We start from the raw sequence: 18,096 nt of genomic DNA, 5'->3' as shown, positions 1-18,096 counted from the left end.
CCGTTTTTTTTTTTATTTTTGAAGGGGGGGCCCCAAAAAATCCCTTCGGCCCCCGGCCCCCAAAAAAAAAAATTTTTTTCCCCTTTTTTTTAAGCCCCCCCCCCCCCCCCCCCCCCCCCCCCCCCAACCAAAACTCGAGTTGAGTTCACCTCTATAATTGTTGGCTCCTCGTATTTTCAATGTAGGTCCCCCAAAATGCTAGCCCTACCCCACTAATCTTAGTGATTTGCTCCTTGGAATTTTAGTGATTTGTCCTTTGATCTCTGTTAAACTATTGTATTTGTTAATTACTTTTTAAAATTACTCTTTGTAGACTAGATTTTTGGCCCCATCCTGACTACTCACTAGGAATTTCGGTGGGTTTCTTAATCTCCATTTACCTATTTAAAACAACTTTGAGAGCATAATTGATGGGAAAGGAGCGGCTGATTGGCGCAACACAAGATTTTGTACATGAATGTTCCTCATTACTTCTGGGAACTTTCTCAAAAAGGCAGAGTGTAATAATTGAATGTGCCTCTCCTTCACGTTTGTGTGTTTGTGCTTTTGCCACGAAATACCATCAATTGCTATAATTAGGGTAAAAAAAATCATTTCCACTTAATCATTCTGTCTAATAAGTATTTGAGTGCTGTAAAGCCCAGAATTACGGCAGCCAAAAGTTTATATTGTGAAATAAAGATTTGGTTCATAGGTTTATTGGCTAAAGTAGCCCAGGTTATTGATAACTTATTAGATGACCTTTTTTTTTAAAACCACAATGTAATAAATTATCAAGATTTATGTGTTTTTCTGAACTTTTCAACACTTTAACACTCCATATTGAAACATTATGAGGCGGTGCCGCGTTAGGACTAGGAGGGGCTGAAGTCCCCTCTAATTTTTTAAAATTTACAAATTTAATTTAATATTTGTCTTATTTATCATAAAAGTCCCTATTAAAATTTAAAAATAATCAAAATATTAAGTATTTATCTTTAACTTCTAACCCACAAAGAAATTGTTATTTTGAGATTCGTTTCACCCTGTCTCTCTCACGCAAAAAAATAAAAATTATTTTATCTTATTGAGTTTATCAAAATGATTTTTCTTCAATGAATCTTATGACACTTAAAATTCAATTTGATGTTTACATTAAATAGGCGGGTTCTAATAGTAAATTTTTTAATTTGAAAGAAATTGATAGGCTAACAAGAAAAATAGTTGATACTAGAAAAGATAAATTGCATTCATTAATTTATTTATTGATAACATTAGCATTGATTTTACTAATTGTCATGACTATAGTAATAAAAGGCATTTTCAACTATTAAATTTTGTGAAAAATCATCTGTGAAATTATATTAGAGATTAATAATAGAGTAATATTATTGTTGCACATGTAGAAAAAGATTTATTTGGTATTCTTGATGATAAGTTTATTTTTTAATATTTTTAACATATGAAAACATGTCAAGATCAATTATAAATGCATTGAATATATTAATGAATGTTTATTTTTAGTACTTGTTACTTGTTGACCTTTTTTATATTACATTATTATTTAAACTTAGCCCCTATTAAGTTAAATTTCTAATACCGCTACTGGAAACATTTCTATATAAATAGTTATTTTCTAATACGAATTCCATTATTATTTTTTTATGCAGACAATCTTTTAAACCATAAAATGTAAAAAAATTAATTAATTTTTAATTTTCTTAAACCAGACATTATTAAAAAAAAATGTGGCTATAAAGTAAATGAATAGACATTCTGATAAGGTACTGTGTTTGTCTTGTGTAATTGGCTTCAAGGTGAGTAGGTGGGATTCATATTCTTATATTTTACCTTTTTTTTGTTTTTTTATTAGACAATTTTCTTCAAGTCATCGGACACTGATGGTTAACGAACAAGATTTAAATATCAACAGTTTGGGAAACATTTGTGGCCAATAAAAAAGTTGCCACACAAGCGAGAGAAATTAAGTCAAAATTAATTGACTACAATGTCAAAAGTAGGTGGCATTATCAGCGGTGTTATCGGCTGCCACGGATCCAGGAATCAAAGGGTTGTTTTCGTCTCGAAATTTGAATTAAGTACTGTATAATTAAAACTTAACTCCATGTGAAAGTATTGAGGCATGACCCCACTTACTAGATCATAATCTCTCGTGCTTATGCTTTTTTACTTTTCTTCTTCCTTTTGTTTTGTTTTTTACCTAGTTTGTTTTGCGAAAGCCGATTCTTAAATCTTGCTTAGGCTTTGAAGTGCGTCAATTCTCTCTCATATATTGCATTAACATTGACCTTTTTAAGACCCTAACTTAACTGCTCAAATATATCACCATGGTTAAATAAAATCTCTATAGAGACAAAAGCTTTGCCTTTCATGTAATAAGGGTAAGCATCCGGAAGTCAAGTAAGAGTTGAAACATTAATATTTAAATGCAAGTCTTGATATGTCCTTTCATTTCATACAAAGATGTGACCCAAATTAAAGCTCGTGTGAATTTCGATAGAATGAAATAAAGGCTAAAAACGAGGTGGGAGAAAGAGGCCTGAAAATGAGAGAAGATTGAAAGCAAAGTGAGCACCTGAAAAATCACATTCATGACATATTAATGAGGTCTTGCCAATGGGCTCATAGTCAATTAGCACCACCCATGCACTCAAATTCGAGTTCCAAACATAATTCTTATCCTTGGGTAGGGGTTGAATTATTTTTATATAATTTAGAATAAAACAGATATCTTTCGATATTATGTGAGGGTAGAATTTTAAATAGTACTATAATAGGTTTATCACAGAGAGTTTCGGTCGATTTCTTATTGTAAACATTAATAAAATTATAATATATCAGTGTATAAAAAAAATGAGCTCTCAGTATACGTATGCGAATTTGAAATTGAATTGCCAGAGTTGAATTATATCCAATCATTTTAAGCAAAGACTATTGGTAACTGTCATATGAAATTAGAAGGAATTTTCGAAGATATTTACAAGTCCAACAAATTCAAGTCAATAAGGCACAATTTTTGGTCAATCTTCTTCATGTCACCTCCAATACGCTGTATTTGTTGGATGGCTCCGGCAAGTTGCCACTTGCCCGCAGGCTCTTGTCTTTTGACATGGTCAATAAATTGTCGATGTGATCATGAGGACTTTTGAAATAAACTTTAATTAAAATAAAGTGTGTTATTAAAATGGTAATGATAAAATTGTAAAGGCGTGTTACTTTCAAATTAAAAACTTAAAAAGTATTGATATGAATAGATTAACATTAAATAGGGATGGTAATTTTTTCCGATGGGATGGGATCCTGTGGAATCCCATCTCATTTGGGACGGAATTGAGACATATTTTTGTCCTATAAAAAATTTAAGGACGAGAGTGAGATATTTTTTAATCCCAATTACATATGCGGGACGGGAGTGAGATTGATAAATTTCGTCCCATCCCGTCTTATTACCGATTAAGAATGAAATTTTTTTCAATTGAGATCTCATCTTTTTTGGAACGGGATTGAGACATATTTTTGTTCCAAAAAAAATATAGGGACAGGACTGTAACGTTTTTTCATCCCATTTGCATATACGGGATGGGACTAGGATTTTTATTGCCAACCCTAACATTAAGCAGAAAAGGAACATTCAATAACTTAACAGTTTATTTATTTATTTATTATTATTTTTGGTGGGTACGTAGAGTGTGTGGTAGATTAAAGATATGATCAAATAATGTATATAAGGTTCTTTTGGCGTAAGGATGAGCATTATATTAGTCTTGGTCACAAATGCATTAATCTTAAGTAAATGAATGTAACACATCGTTTTGTCCGGTATAATGAGCTAAATTTTTATTTGAAAAAAAATTCAAAATTTTTATTATACATATAACTTTAAAGTTTTTCATTATTAGTCTCTTTATTTTAAATAACTATATATTGTAGTTTCTCAACTATGAGAATAAAATAAAGAGCTATCTACTACGCAACTGATGAATAGTTGACTACAAAATGATTCAACTTAAATAAATTCAAACACTTATAAACCCTATTGTTTTTTTTTTTCATGAAAAATTACGTAAACATTTTGTTTAGGACTAAGGTAACAAAAGAATCAAAATAAAATAAGCAACAAAAAAAAGAATTTGAAAATATTAGCCCACCCCTAAACCTACGCCAACGCCAAAGCCAAAGCCACCACACAAGTCAAAATGTGGCAGCTCATCAACATTAAAAGAAAGAAACGTAACGGAGTAATAGATTGATAATGCGAAATGGAATCACATAATTCACACAGTTTTGGACCAGAAAAGTACCGTCGTCTTCTACCCTTTTTCCTCTCCCTCCAAAAATAAAATTCCAACTTTCCAAGCCTCCGGTCTTCGTTCCTCTGTCAAAACGTTGAATCTTTCTTCGTTTCTTGTTAAGTGATCAGCGGATCACTTCCTCGTTATTAAAGCCACCATATTTAAGAAACACAAATCCAACTTTTGCACCCTTATCAAAACTAAAAACTTCTTTCGTTTCTTGTATAAAGTTTCTCTCGTTCCGACACAAGCACACAAAAATCCTCATCTGGGTTTGTTTTGCTTCTAACGAAAAATGAGTGCCTCTGACGGTGATGAAAATGGATTTAACAACACCGGTTCTCTTGAAATAACGGGACAAATCATGGTGATAGCAATAATTGTTCTCTTTTTCGTAGTGGTCTTTATTCTGTTTCTTCACCTGTACGCCAAGTGGTTCTGGTGGCGGATTGAGCAGACGCCGGAACCTTCTCCCAGTCGTAGCCACCGCCGCCGCCGTCGTTTTGTCTTTGCTCCCGGGCAGGACCCTGCTGTCACTCTCCGTGCTGGGCTTGATCCTGCAATCCTGAGGAAAATCCCTGTGGTTGCATTCAACCAGCAGGACTTTAAAGATGGACTTGAATGTGCAGTGTGCTTAAGCGAGCTTGAAGATGGAGAGAAAGCTAGGCTGCTGCCGAAATGTAACCATGGGTTTCATGTTGAGTGCATTGACATGTGGTTTCAGTCTCACTCAACTTGCCCTCTCTGTAGGAACCCCGTTGATGTTGAACGCTCAAACAATGGCAACGGTGAACCATCAGTGGAGATTGATATTCAGAATTCACAAGAAAGTTTGGAATCTGGGTACTCAACAGATTCACCTCCGAATTTCCCTACTAATGTGCTGTTCTGGGGAAATGAAAATCTGGTTAGCTCTGCTGGTGTTTGCGTGCACGAGGGTGTTTCTTCATCATCATCTTCTTCTTCTTCTTCTTCTTCTACTGAGATGAATAATAGTCGGCGGGGTGCTGAAATGTTGGTGATCGATATTCCTGTAAATAGTATGAGTGAGCATTTCTCATCATTGTCACCTGTCGAGGAAACAAAGTCGCCTATGACGACAAGATTGAGGTCATTGAAGAGGCTTTTGAGTAGGGAGAAGAGGGTAAGTCCTTGTGGTACTACTGGTACTAGTAGTTCTTGTGATGTTGAACAAGTTAGTAGAGCATAGATTTCAATTTTCAGAAGCAGCTTTTTGTTGCCTGAAGATGTGATTGTATAGTATCTCGGCACATATTGGCCTAATGGTTTGAAGAATGATTCAATTCTGTGAACTCGAAGACCTTGTTGTTCTTCCTGGTGATGAATGCAGAGCACACTGCTCTATTTTTCTGTATGAAGAGCTGTTCAATTGATTGTTTGTAGAGAGAAAAAGTTTCCTCTGTTTCTGAGAAGCTAAGCAATTATTTCTTAATTCTTCATCTATTGAAGAAGCATTTTTTTTTAACATTATTGTTTAATGGTAAAAGCTGTAACAAACTCTATGATTTAACTTAATTATGCAAATTGGCTTCTTTTTACTTTATTTCTCTTTATGTGAATCAGGCTTTGAGGGGAAGATAAAATTCAAGCCGGAAACATTCCTTTCGAGCTCTGATTTGGTTCCAGTTCTTTTTTCTGTTCATTCATTTTTTGACAGGAATTTTTAGGTCTCTTTTCTTTCCTAGAAGTTTCATGAGTAAGAGTTGCAAAATTATCACGTAAGTTCTTGGAAATTTGACAAAAGTATAATGCGCCAAAGAATGCAGGAAAAGTCAAAGATGTGGATTAAAATTCAATAACTTCAAAATTTCGACACTTTTTCCACAAATCATCGAATCCTACACACAGTTAGCATGTCAGCTATACAATAAATAAATAATGTCATAAATAATGTTATGATATGTGTATATTTATTTTGAAAAATCATCATAAAAATGGTGGTTATATTAAATTCAACTAGATATGTCATGAATACATTACTTCATTGTAATACACCAAAATAGACTCTGCCACCGAGATAATGCAGATTCCCAATTTCAAAGCCAGTGCTTCAGGGAAAAAAATTAAGTCACCAAATACACAGGACCATAGGACTTAACATGATGGGGGTTGTTAAGCTGATCAAGACACATATACGGTATCTCATTCTCCACTTTCCGACTGGGACTGAAAAAATAGGCAATTGGTCCGGATGTTGGACGCCGCTGCCTCATGCCATCTCCCCTGCTACTGCTGCCAGATATTGGACCAGAGACATGACCCTTCCTTGGCTTTGAAATGTGAGAAGTATTTGCGGCAGGTTCCATGCTAGGGTGCTTGCTGTTTTTCTCCATTTTTAACCACGAGAATAGAGACTTTTTCCATGACTTCTTGGTCTTTTTATCTTCTCCTAATTTCTTCTTACCAGTTTCTTCCGAAAATGTTGATGGGGCCTGAAACTTCACTTCCCTTGCATGTTGCCTTGCTTCTTCCAAGAACTGATTAAAGTCACAACCAAATGATATTGGTATTCGAATTTTGTACCCATTGAAAAAGACTAAAGCAGATCCAACAGAACTGAAAGAACAAACTGGTTTTACCTGTGAGAAATCAACCTGAGGATCGAATTCATGGACACCATAGTCACTTGTCTCATAGTTCATGTGTATTGGAGAGTGCTTCATCGTGGCCTGAAAACTAAAACCAATTCAAAAATATATATATGCAATCAGAAAAGGAATATGAAACCAAAGAGTTAAAGCGTTCTTTCATGAACTTGATAATGTAAATGCTCAAAGTTGTGTAAAGAAATACATGTGACATTGTGAGAGTGACAGATGTCTCTACAACTTCACTTTGCTTCTAATGTATATTAAAAGCCTTGTGAAATGAAAAGCAAATGTTCTAAGTTGTAAACATTGAAGGAATCCATCTGCTAGAGCAAAAAGGGCAAAGGCCAGCTTCCAAACTGAAACCCCATCAGATTCAAAAATAGAAATAGAAACCTGTTTGGTGGTTGATATGCAAGTGTAAAGCTTTTACTTGTATTATCTTTTGGAAAAGACGTTGGGGGCAGATAATTAGTTTAGTTAGGTGGTTGATATGCAAGTGTAAAGCTTTTACTTGTATTATCTTTTGAACAAGCAATGATCTGTAAAATTAAAGCTACTATAAGTGATTCTGAAAATTAGCAGAAATCCAGGAAAGAAAACGGAATTGCAAGAAAAGAACAAAGATTTAATGGAATATAATCATGAATCATGATGTCTCACCTCTCTCAAATCAAACTTGATCATTAAGGCAGAGGCAAGAGTTAACAAAAGACACAGAGTTTGCTAATATTTATCACACTTTATGTAACTTAAAGATGCATAAAGGAAATTTAAAAGATGAAGGGCAAAGAGAAGATATTTCATTGTATGATAAAAACTAAGTGGATTAAATAATGACAATGAGAAGACAAGAGTATCATTATTATAATTACTTTTTTGTGAGCAAATGGAAATAAACTTAAAAAATTTGATGCTTTTTGGGGACTGAGGAGTGAATGCTTGCTTCATTTCCGGTGCATGTCTGGGACACTTTGAGGCTTTCTTTATCGAGTGTTTGAGGGATTTGTGAGAACAACAAGCAGGTGATTTACCGGTAAATCATGGGTGGATGCATAATGTTTGAGATGATGAAATAGCAGTAGCTCCTGTAAATAAAAGGGAGGGAAAAAAAGGGTTAACTTCTACAAAATCTAACATTTTTTTTTAATACAATAACATTGACTTACCAAAAAGGCACACAATTCTTTTTGCAAAAAATATGATAAAGGTGTTGAGACACAAGAACATGGTCCAGCAATGATAATGTCTTTGAGCCAAACTGAGAATTAACAAGTTTTCTCTTCTTTTTTTTTTTCATTTTGAGGAGTAAACAGAATCCTTTTGTACAAATATAATAAATAAGTCTGTTGATGTGAGGAAAAAAAAAAATTACACTTTTGAGAAGCGTGTGTGGTTGTGGTTGTAGGCAACAAATCTTTCAATTTAAGAATGACTGCATGTCTGCATCTGCAAAATGTCAGATGCTCCATATTATGATTCAAAATCCCACAAATGAATATATCAGCTTATCTCATCTTCAACCAGAAGAGTAATAATGTTAGCGTATGGCAACTGCTAGTCCTTTTGCATCTATATATTGCTATCAGCTTGGTATCTCAATGGACTTCAGATCACTAGCAGCCGAGAAAACCATGCCTCCAATTCACATTTCTAATTAATTATGAAAACGATAATACTATATTAGTTCAGACACATAATCTTCATTTAACATGTTGTAAGTGTTGGTTGACTTTATTTTCTATCATTAATATGAAAGTATTACACCATTTATGAAATGATCGCACCTTATATGCCACATCACTTGGGATAATAGAGAATATGCAGACCAACTATGGATGTGTAACACCACTCTTATAAGAAAAAATGCTAAAAGAGTTGCTTACCACATCACTCTCATACCTCTAATTTGAAGATATAGTTTTTTGGAACATTAATTAAGGGAAATTATTAGCCGTCTACCCTTAAATTTATAATATATTGTACGATTCCTGAAATTTCAAAGAATCTCATTGGATTTCTAGTCACTTAAAATAACCTTGACATAGTCTTTACTAATGCAGCCTGCGCTGTAAAGGACAAGTTGGGGAAGGTTTGCTAAGAGGAATTGAGAAATCTGGTCTCGTTGAGATGAAATGAGTCAATAAAGTTGACACACAGGGAGATAGACATGAAGCTGTATCTTTCTCTAGTGCTGGAGTGTCATTATTTGCCTCATTGAAAGAGTTTGTTGGTAGTTGGTAACTGCAAGTCACTGCAAGTCAACAAAACTTGGGAACTGGTAAGACCTAATAAGAATATGAAGATGGTCGGGAACAAGAGGGTATTGTGTTAAATAATACATAGGATACAATACAGCAAGTCAAATTCATCCTAAATTTATTCAATCGTTCCCAGATCGAATCCGGAAAACAAATAAAGTATAAAATATCCTTATTGAATTTTGATTTGGACTTGTGTGTAATCCGAATCCTAATCTTATATGACGTAGCATTCTACTTAAGCCAGCCTTGACGAAGTAGAATGACAACACAGGCTGCAACTTTCGAACACGTCGCGCAACGTGTTCTCCGAATTTTTTTTTTTTTTTAGGGGCTCCTAACCGTTCTTACGGGTCGCTCTGTCTTTACTCGTCTTCATTCCAAATAATTGTCTCTTATTATTCAATTGTTGACGCATTTAAGTTAATGCCTCTATAGGATAAAGATTTTTCGGCCCACAAATAACCATTGTTGGCCGACAGTGACTGGGACTGTGAGTTGAATTTCAGGATTAAGCGGTGGCATTATGGCTGATGTGAGGAGCATGAAGCCCAAAATTGATAACGCAGACAGGATATCTGCGTTGCCAGAACCGTTACTGCAGCATATAATGTCATTCCTCCCTTCCAAAGACGCTGTTCGGACTCGCCTATTGTCTAAGATATGGGAAAAAGCCTGGTGTACTTTCCCAGTCTTAAATTTCGATGAAGACTTGTTTGAGCGTGAGTTGCTGGAGATGAGGGCTGCTCGTGGTGATGTCCAGAAATTTAATCAGGCAAGGGGGAAGTTATTAAATTATTGGAAACAAGCTCTGGAAGCCCACCGTCACCATTGCAGCACTGGTAAGTTAAGCGTAGAGAAGTTGAGGTTTAAGGCGAGTTTCTTAGATGATTCAGAATTAGCAGACCGATGTGTTTGCTACGCAATCGAAAGTACTGTCAAAGAGCTGGAGCTTCATACCATTCTTCGGGGTGATCGCTTGTACCATCTGCCTCAAATGGTTGTCTGCTCAGAAACAGTAAACGTGTTGGACCTGTTCGGCTGTATATTATTGGAGTTTCCAGGGCGTAATTCTGTGAAGTTACCTTCTTTGAGGAAACTGAGACTAGCTCAGGTTCGTGCATCAGATCAAGTAATTGAGAATCTTGTTGCCGGATGTCCTCTGATTGAGGATCTGATTTTTGAATTTTGTGAGGGGCTCAAAAGCATCAAGTTATTTGGTCGTAGTAAACTGAGGGACATCAAGATAAAGGGCGGTAGGGAAGCCGAAGAGGTGAATATCAATGCATTAAATGGCCATTCAATAACTGTTGTATCGCCACTGCCGTCGGGTAAGATCAATGAGGTCTCTTGCAAGAATCTGAAATCCTTGTTTCTGTGTATAACTTCTGTGGTGGACGAGACTCTTTCCTACCACATTACTAGACTCGTCGTGCTTGAGTGCCTAGGCTTAATTGTCTGTTTCGAGTTGCAAAATATTAAGATTTCAAGTCCTTCTCTTAAACGTTTGGAGATCTTTAAGTGTACGAAGCTGGCCGCAGTCGAGATTGAGACTCCTAATTTAAGTAAATGTAAATATAACGGTGGTGTAGTACCCTTCTCCTCGAGTACTGCTTTGAAGCTGTTGGAAACTGATCTGAATTTGTACACCATAAATTTTGACCCTCAATGGTATGTCAAGTTCATTGAACTTATCGCAAAGTTCCATCAGTGGTCCAAAGTGTTGAATTTGCTAAGTGAATGTGGTGAGAGTGTGATAGTTCCAAAAGAACTGAGGCAAATTTTACCTCCCCCATTATCTGGCGTGAAGCATTTGAACTTTTCAATAAGTATTCCATTCAAGAAGTTTGCAATTGCACAAGTTGTGGATGGTTTGCTGTGGATGTCGCCTCATGTAGACACGGTGACTATAGAATATGGACGTGCCTTCCGGTTCTGTTTTCAGATCTTATACAAGAAGGATGAGGTTGTTAGTGGAGGATGAAGAAAAACTGCTCAATGCTGCAAATCCGTTCCTGTCTTGTGTTGGGGGCATTGCATACAGAAAATTGAATTTGAGATGATAAGCAAAGGCGTGGATTTTAATTCGGCTCGTATGGTGTTTGAGGATGAAGATATCTTAAAGAAGATTATTGGTCTTGAATATTTGATATGGGAAAACAACAAACTGCGCTGGATATGTAAAGATCAGAGTTGTATGAGTGAGCTCCGTGCAGTCTTGGATTGGGCTTTGAGGCCTTACTTATTTTAAAACTTATTTGCAAATTTTTTTTAAAATTATCGTAAATTTAAAATGAGTCAATCACTTATTTTTAAACACTTGCTTAATTAATTAACATTTAAAAGAGAATTTAATATTATAATTTTAAATTTTTTTATTCGCTATTAATATATAAATTAGAGATTTAAGTTTTTTTTTTTAATTTTTAATTTATAAATTTATTTTAAAAAAAAAAACAACAGACCTAACCCCGGCCCACACCTTTTTTGCTTAGCCCTTATTCAGTCCCTCGCATGAAAGACTAGAGTCAAAGCTTGTGAAAATGGTTAGGACCGACCTAGACTTTTTTGCTGGCCCTGCTAAGATGATTCAAATCAAAACCCCAAACCCCTTTTTGTATTGTATAGGCAGATAGAGATAAGTTTTTAGGTTCCATTTCGTTGTTCAATTTTAATTTCATGCGACACTAGTTTTTCCAGCAACTCCTATTTTTCATCATATTCAGTCAATCAATATTTAATATTTACACAACACTGCATAGAAACCAGAGAGCAGCTTCCCTCTAGAGGACTTCATATCAACTCAATTTTGTTGCAAAAGAAAAAGGCATGCATTTAGTTTACTGAATGCCATTCCAGCAGTCTAAGCAGAGGGGGGGGGGGGGGGGGGGGGAAAGGGAAGAGATCACAGCCTTTACAGGTAGCAATCCACACAAATGAAACTTTGAGCTAAAATTCAAAAACATAACATCAGCAAACAAGTGATGTCAGAACATCGACTAACGACCAACATCAACATAAAAGAAGAAACGACAGCCCACAGATCCAAATTTTTCCCCCTTCGCGTAAGGCCCTATACATAATTATCTTTAAAATATACCACAAAGCTAAGGAGCACATTAGGATTCTCTTTTCGAATTAAGATTAGCAAAAGCCTGTATGTCCGCTACCCACTATAGACATTCCAATTTGTGGTCTAGATTATATATCAAAGCTGAAGCAGAGGCAATGCCATTACAATGCCAAAGATAGAAACAAGCAGCAGCAGCATCCATGTTGGGAATGACTGTTTCCTGTTTTTTCTTGCTTCCTTGGGAGTATCTATAGTTTTCATGTCTTCACCTGAACCAACTTTCTCGACCTTTGGTCTAGAATTTTCTTCATTACGTGATTCTGGTGACAGCTGCTCTGAAACACGTTGCTCAGCAAGCTGCTGCTCATTGTATTTCTCCACGTACTCCGGAAACAATTTCCTGAATGCCGGGCTGACAGGAAAAGAAACATCACATTGAAGATAAGAAATTGAAAGTAAGTTGCATGTAAGAGAGGGACCCGAAATTAACAATCTTACATGCATGTACTTGGAGAAAAATTAACGAACAGTGCAACTATACCCTCTGAACGAAAAAGAAAAAGACCATAACCTTGGCGCAATATACTTACTTCTTACAATTGAAAGCAAGAGATGCTTTTGCCAGACGTTGCTTTTCCTCAGTGGTAGTGTTTACACTTCCAGTGGTGGGACTGGTGTCCATCTGAATAAAAAATAAATAAAATAACTAAACAAAGCATCTGAACATAAAGAACATTTACATAATCCAATGAACACATTATATAACATAAGCTTCAAAGGAGGAAATATTAGAAAGGTTTTATGAAAGGAACTTGAGTCATATTCCAGCAAGATACAGTGGCTTAGGCTTCAATTTTCTAAAACAGAACACCACAGAAACAGATTCAAATTTTCGTAAGCCACCCAACTAAAGGTATTAATCCATACCAGAAAAGAGGAGAAGCCCCAAGATCTGTCAGAACCAAACCCTATATAACTATTCAATTTCGAAGCATAAATATGCCCTCAGGCTTTATGGACGGAAAAAGAAGCAGGAATGGCCCTTCTGCGGCTGAACTCACCACTAGAAAAGATAAAAGTTTACAGAGGAATGCAAATAACAATTAATACTGCAAGAAGATGGGCAAACCGCTTAAGAAATGGATTATAACTACAAGAATATACAGGTTGTGGCACAGAGAGGTAGATCCCAATCCATCACAGCAACCCAAAAAAAATGGATTAAAAAAAAGGGAGCAAAAAGATGCAAGTTCATATGGAACCAGCCTACAAAATAATTTAGGAACCAGAGAGCAACAATGAACTCACCATGAAAGACAGAAGCCCAGTAAGGATGCTGCATTCCAGTAAAGGAAGAATGTTAGTCAAATGGACTTAACCAGAAGCAATTACATAAACTGCTTAGTTTAACATAAGAACTTGTACATAAGAGAAAATAATAACACTGCCAGATAAAAAAAGTGACAAACAATTTGTTTTTTAACTAAGAACTTATACACAGGCAGAAAAGATAACAGAAGCATGGAAAAAATAATAATAATAAATAACAAGAAGAACTTACACTACAAGTTAAGGTCTTACCTTGACACAGACCACATAGGGTTCCAACTTTCAGGATGAACTGCAAAATGACAAGATCACAGAAAACTCCAATGGATATTCATAGATTGCCAAATAATTCGATATCGATTATAATCCAATATACTTACAGTCACTCATAGATAAGCAGAGTTTCTTTTGTGTCATGAACCGCCCATTGGGAGTGATCATGCTACAAGGAAGTAAAATATTATAGTATTAAAATGAAATAATTAAAGGGAAAAGGAAAATATACTCCAACAATAATATTTATAATTGTTAAAAGTGAGGTAACAGCTGAGCACATACAGGATTCCAGGAGGTTTATATGGATACTCGGGAGGAAACTTGATCTTTCCATAGTAGTATCCACCTAATTGTAATAACCAAAAGAATTCCAGCATCAGAATCATCAAAATGATCTCAGAGACTAAATCAAGGCAAACAACATTAAGAGAAAATTGCATTGAAAGCATACACAACTAACCTGCAAAAGGTGTCCCATTACTTCCCTCCAAAACATAATCTGAAACATCAAAAGCACAAGAATTAGACAAGTGTTAGACAACAGACACATCCTACTAAACCAAGAATACGAAGTAGACGACACCACAAAAGACGCAGGGGCATGCATGGAAAATCGCTACGAAAGATGCCAGCTCAGTCTCCTATCAACTACTAAAAGACAAAGAAAATATAGAAACTAGTATCATAAACCCTGGCCCTCAAAATCACACATTAATACAATACTAAGGCTGAAGCCCTACATACTCATGACCTGAAATTCCAAGGTAGAGAAATTTACTTAAAGACAGAAGCAAACAGATAGAGAAAACAGTTCAAATACAATTAATCTGCAAATCTGTATCCTTAGTTGATTCCTAATCCTTCAAAACCAACTGGTGAAAATACACATGAAATTCAAGTTCTATTCAGGATGAGGCAAAATTTACTAATACATGCTGAGTAACACGTGAATGATGGAAAACAGCACAGAAGAAAACTAAGAAATGTTGCAAAGACTTTTCCATACATAACTAAAAAGCCTGTCTAGATTGCAAAAAAGAGAAAAATTAGAATAAACTTACGCCACTCAAGAATGTCACTAGGGGAAGGCCGAGCAACAACATGGGAAACTGGTTCCTGCAAGTTCACATGATAAAAGCAACCATTGCCCATTAAAACAGAGCAATTTTCCAGCAAAGTAAATTAAAATATCATAAACTGTTAATAATATAAAGAATTTTTGGAAGGAGGGGACTCATACTTTACAGAGTGCTCTATATTCCTTCTGAAGACGCTTGACACATGCTTTCTCTGCCATCCCAATCCCAAATTAAAGTTAAGGCCTTAGATGTTCCTTTGTTGTGAGAACCTCGAAAATTACCAATCTATCAACTAGAAAAGTACAAAAGAAAGTGAAATAGATTAGACACTTGCTAGACAATAAATTCCTAACAATATATAGAGAGAGAGAGAGAGAATAACAATTATTCTAACAATTATGAAGAAGTAGACTCCAATCCAGGCAAAGGAACATGCAATGCAGCTTTCACATAAAAGTACAAGAAACCTAAGCAATTCAATGAGAATTTGACATGCAACAGAATGTACAACTAATCACACACTAAAATGATTCTGTTTATATGCTTGTAAGAAGATTATACAGTAAAAGAATTATCACGATTGCATTGTACAAAAATTATATAACAAAACCTATATCACATTCTATATGTTACAAATGTTTTGCTACCATGCACCCCAATATAGATACTACTCACATTCACTATGCTGCTCAGCGGCTCATCCTCGCAACCAAAAGCATCAGAATTCATCAAGAATCCCAGGATTCCAATGATCAAATTTCTTAACAACAGGCCAAACTACTGCTAGTATTTAGGACTAATTCACACTAAAGTGTTTGAAATTAACCATGTTTTTGTTTATTTATCATTTTCTAGCAAACCAAATCAATATTAAACAATTTTATTTTAACTTGCAATAAAAAAATTCTATTAGCCAATAAGAGGGGGAAAAAAAGAAAAGAAAACCCATTTGCACAACATAAAAATTAAACCACAAAAAAAATAGAACATCTTTCTGATCAAGCTTGTGGTGGGCACAAATTGAGTCAATTTGATGATCAAACAAGGCAATCAAGTCAAAGTCCCATGATCCACCAATAATAACAAATACTAAAAAACGACATAAAAAAAACAGATAAAAAGGATCACATCTGAAACAAAAAATTAAAAACGATCTGAAATCATCAAATAAATCGACCAAAAAAGCTGAAAATGAAGATTACAAAAGAGATAACAGAAGCTTACTCGAAGAAGAGCAAATTGGGGTTTAATGGGGCTCCAAATTGAGAGAGATCATAACGGCGAGGCGTTAGAGAAGCTTTGTACGGCTTTGCACGTAGCTTTGTGATATACTGCGTGGGCGGCGTTGGATATTGACTCGTTAATTCAGAGAAAATATTTTTTATCGATTAAAATACTATTGGATAATAACTTCTAAATCCCTGATTTTTTATTGTTTCCTGAAAAAATACTTGTATCAAATAGATCCCCACCCAACCTTACTAAAACTCTAAATTTACCATAACATCCTTTTAATATTATATTTTGACCACCACAATCCAAGAGAATGCGTTGTATAATAACTATTAACTAATAAGGCAACCATTTCAAGTGATGTAACTTGAAATGAAAGGACATTTTAGTCATTTGAATAGAGTTTTCGATATAAATAAATAAATTATGTTTGCATAAAATATACTTTAAGAAGTGATGCGTATAAAATTTTATTACCCATATTATAATTCCTTTCAAAATAAAAGTAATGAAAATTATCTACCGATCACTTGATTTTGACATTTTATAAAAAATATACAAATTTTTTTTTTACAACAATCTACTTGAAGTTAATAAAATTATCATTATTCCACTTCCATCATAACCTCATTAAAATATTGCTGACATTAGAGGGTTAAAATTGTCATTTGAACTAAACACACTAAAACCACGACGGATTCCCCTTACAAAAACAACCACCAATCACTGGTGCATTGTTGGAACCCCCAATGCACAGATCAAACAAAAAAAATAGAGATAAAAATATACTCAAATCAAAATTTCAAGAACCCAAATCATGTCGTGGATAATATTTGAAGGATTACTGCCGTTGGGCATCATAGCAGCAATGCTAACAATTGTTGGAAATGCGTAGAATCACATCCACAAGACCACAAAGTCGCTCACAGACGCCCGAAGCATGTTAGTAATGATCTATGGGACATGGCGATGGGGAGAAAGGATAAGAAGCTTATGGAATTGCTCTTCAATGCTTTCTCCAGTTAGATGTTGACTCACCTTTCTAGAAGCTTTGCCAGTCGACTAAATAAAGTGATCATATGATTTTCTAACTTTGCGTATGAAGACTCAAGCAAATTGAATATCTTCATTTTCTTATCTTTTGTACATGAATCTACCTAAGCTTTTAAATTGTTTTATGGAAAAAAAAAACACTTTGTCTAATCATGAATTTAAGAATTTGATTAAGGCTAATAAGTTTAGTGAATAGCCAGCAACAGCAGCGGCTGCAAACAATTTAGGTTATTCTTAACATTTGTCATATAATTTATTGATTTATTGATTATTATTATTAAGACTTTTATTTGATAATTATTTATTATTTTTAAATTTTTTTTTTATAATTACCCCTTTATAGCTAAAAGTCTTGCTTTTAAATTGGATAAAATAATCATTTTAAGTTTTGTGGGTAAAATAGTCATTTAATAAATATTCCGTTAAATACCCTAACGTGTTATAAAGAGAGCAGATTAAGTAATACACCTTGTAAACTTCGTGTGGATTGTTTGCTAAGAAGAAAAAATTGTGTATTTTGTATAAAATCGGTGGATAACTAAAAGTAATTATTACTATTTTAGTAGGAACTGACGATGATAGCTCCATTTTTCTTGTTATTTCGCCTCTTATGATAAGCTTCTACTGGTTAAGGATAACGTATCTAGAAAATTAAATCAGTTTCCCCTCTTACAAGTTACGAAGGTTTATTTTATCAAATTTTAAATATTAGCATAACTCTTTTTTTTTTTGAAACGAGAAGAACTCATTTTTAAGTAAATATAAGGTGATCTATATATAATATCAAACATGATTTACAATTATCATAATAGAGACAATAATAAGTAATGTATAAATATATGGTTTTTTTTTTTTATAAATATATTCCCACATTTGCAGGACCTCCAGAAG

At 34.6% G+C, this 18,096-nt stretch overlaps 4 protein-coding genes across 4 annotated transcripts; 2 read left to right on the top strand and 2 right to left on the bottom strand.

Annotated features, from left to right (window-relative positions):
- Positions 1 to 4,242: 4,242 nt before the first annotated feature.
- On the top strand, positions 4,243 to 5,754 carry LOC18036316 (RING-H2 finger protein ATL60). Its single transcript, XM_006426748.2, has one exon. The coding sequence runs from the start codon at positions 4,588 to 4,590 to the stop codon at positions 5,500 to 5,502; it is 915 nt and encodes a 304-aa protein (XP_006426811.1). The 5' UTR covers positions 4,243 to 4,587; the 3' UTR covers positions 5,503 to 5,754.
- Positions 5,755 to 6,256: 502 nt separating this feature from the next.
- On the bottom strand, positions 6,257 to 7,782 carry LOC18036572. Its single transcript, XM_024180903.1, has 3 exons — positions 7,777 to 7,782; positions 6,893 to 6,989; positions 6,257 to 6,790 (listed from the first exon to the last, which is right to left on the bottom strand). Exons 2-3 carry the CDS (start codon positions 6,974 to 6,976, stop codon positions 6,377 to 6,379), a joined length of 498 nt encoding a protein of 165 aa, XP_024036671.1. The 5' UTR covers positions 6,977 to 6,989; positions 7,777 to 7,782; the 3' UTR covers positions 6,257 to 6,376.
- Positions 7,783 to 9,688: 1,906 nt separating this feature from the next.
- On the top strand, positions 9,689 to 11,146 carry LOC18036567 (putative F-box protein At1g49610). The gene has a single exon (XM_006426746.1). It carries the CDS (start codon positions 9,689 to 9,691, stop codon positions 11,144 to 11,146), a length of 1,458 nt encoding a protein of 485 aa, XP_006426809.1.
- A 949-nt stretch (positions 11,147 to 12,095) lies between these two features.
- LOC18036307 (ubiquitin-conjugating enzyme E2 34) lies at positions 12,096 to 16,335 on the bottom strand. The gene is made up of 10 exons (XM_006426745.2): positions 16,144 to 16,335; positions 15,081 to 15,211; positions 14,902 to 14,956; positions 14,301 to 14,339; positions 14,123 to 14,186; positions 13,945 to 14,006; positions 13,817 to 13,856; positions 13,544 to 13,571; positions 12,826 to 12,917; positions 12,096 to 12,647 (listed from the first exon to the last, which is right to left on the bottom strand). Exons 2-10 carry the CDS (start codon positions 15,135 to 15,137, stop codon positions 12,371 to 12,373), a joined length of 714 nt encoding a protein of 237 aa, XP_006426808.1. The 5' UTR covers positions 15,138 to 15,211; positions 16,144 to 16,335; the 3' UTR covers positions 12,096 to 12,370.
- Between the last annotated feature and the right edge of the window lie 1,761 nt (positions 16,336 to 18,096).

Source organism: Citrus clementina, unplaced genomic scaffold (genome assembly GCF_000493195.1).
Source record: "Citrus clementina cultivar Clemenules unplaced genomic scaffold, Citrus_clementina_v1.0 scaffold_7, whole genome shotgun sequence".
NCBI classification, from domain to species: Eukaryota; Viridiplantae; Streptophyta; class Magnoliopsida; order Sapindales; family Rutaceae; genus Citrus; species Citrus x clementina.
This window is presented reverse-complemented; position numbering and strand designations above follow the sequence as displayed.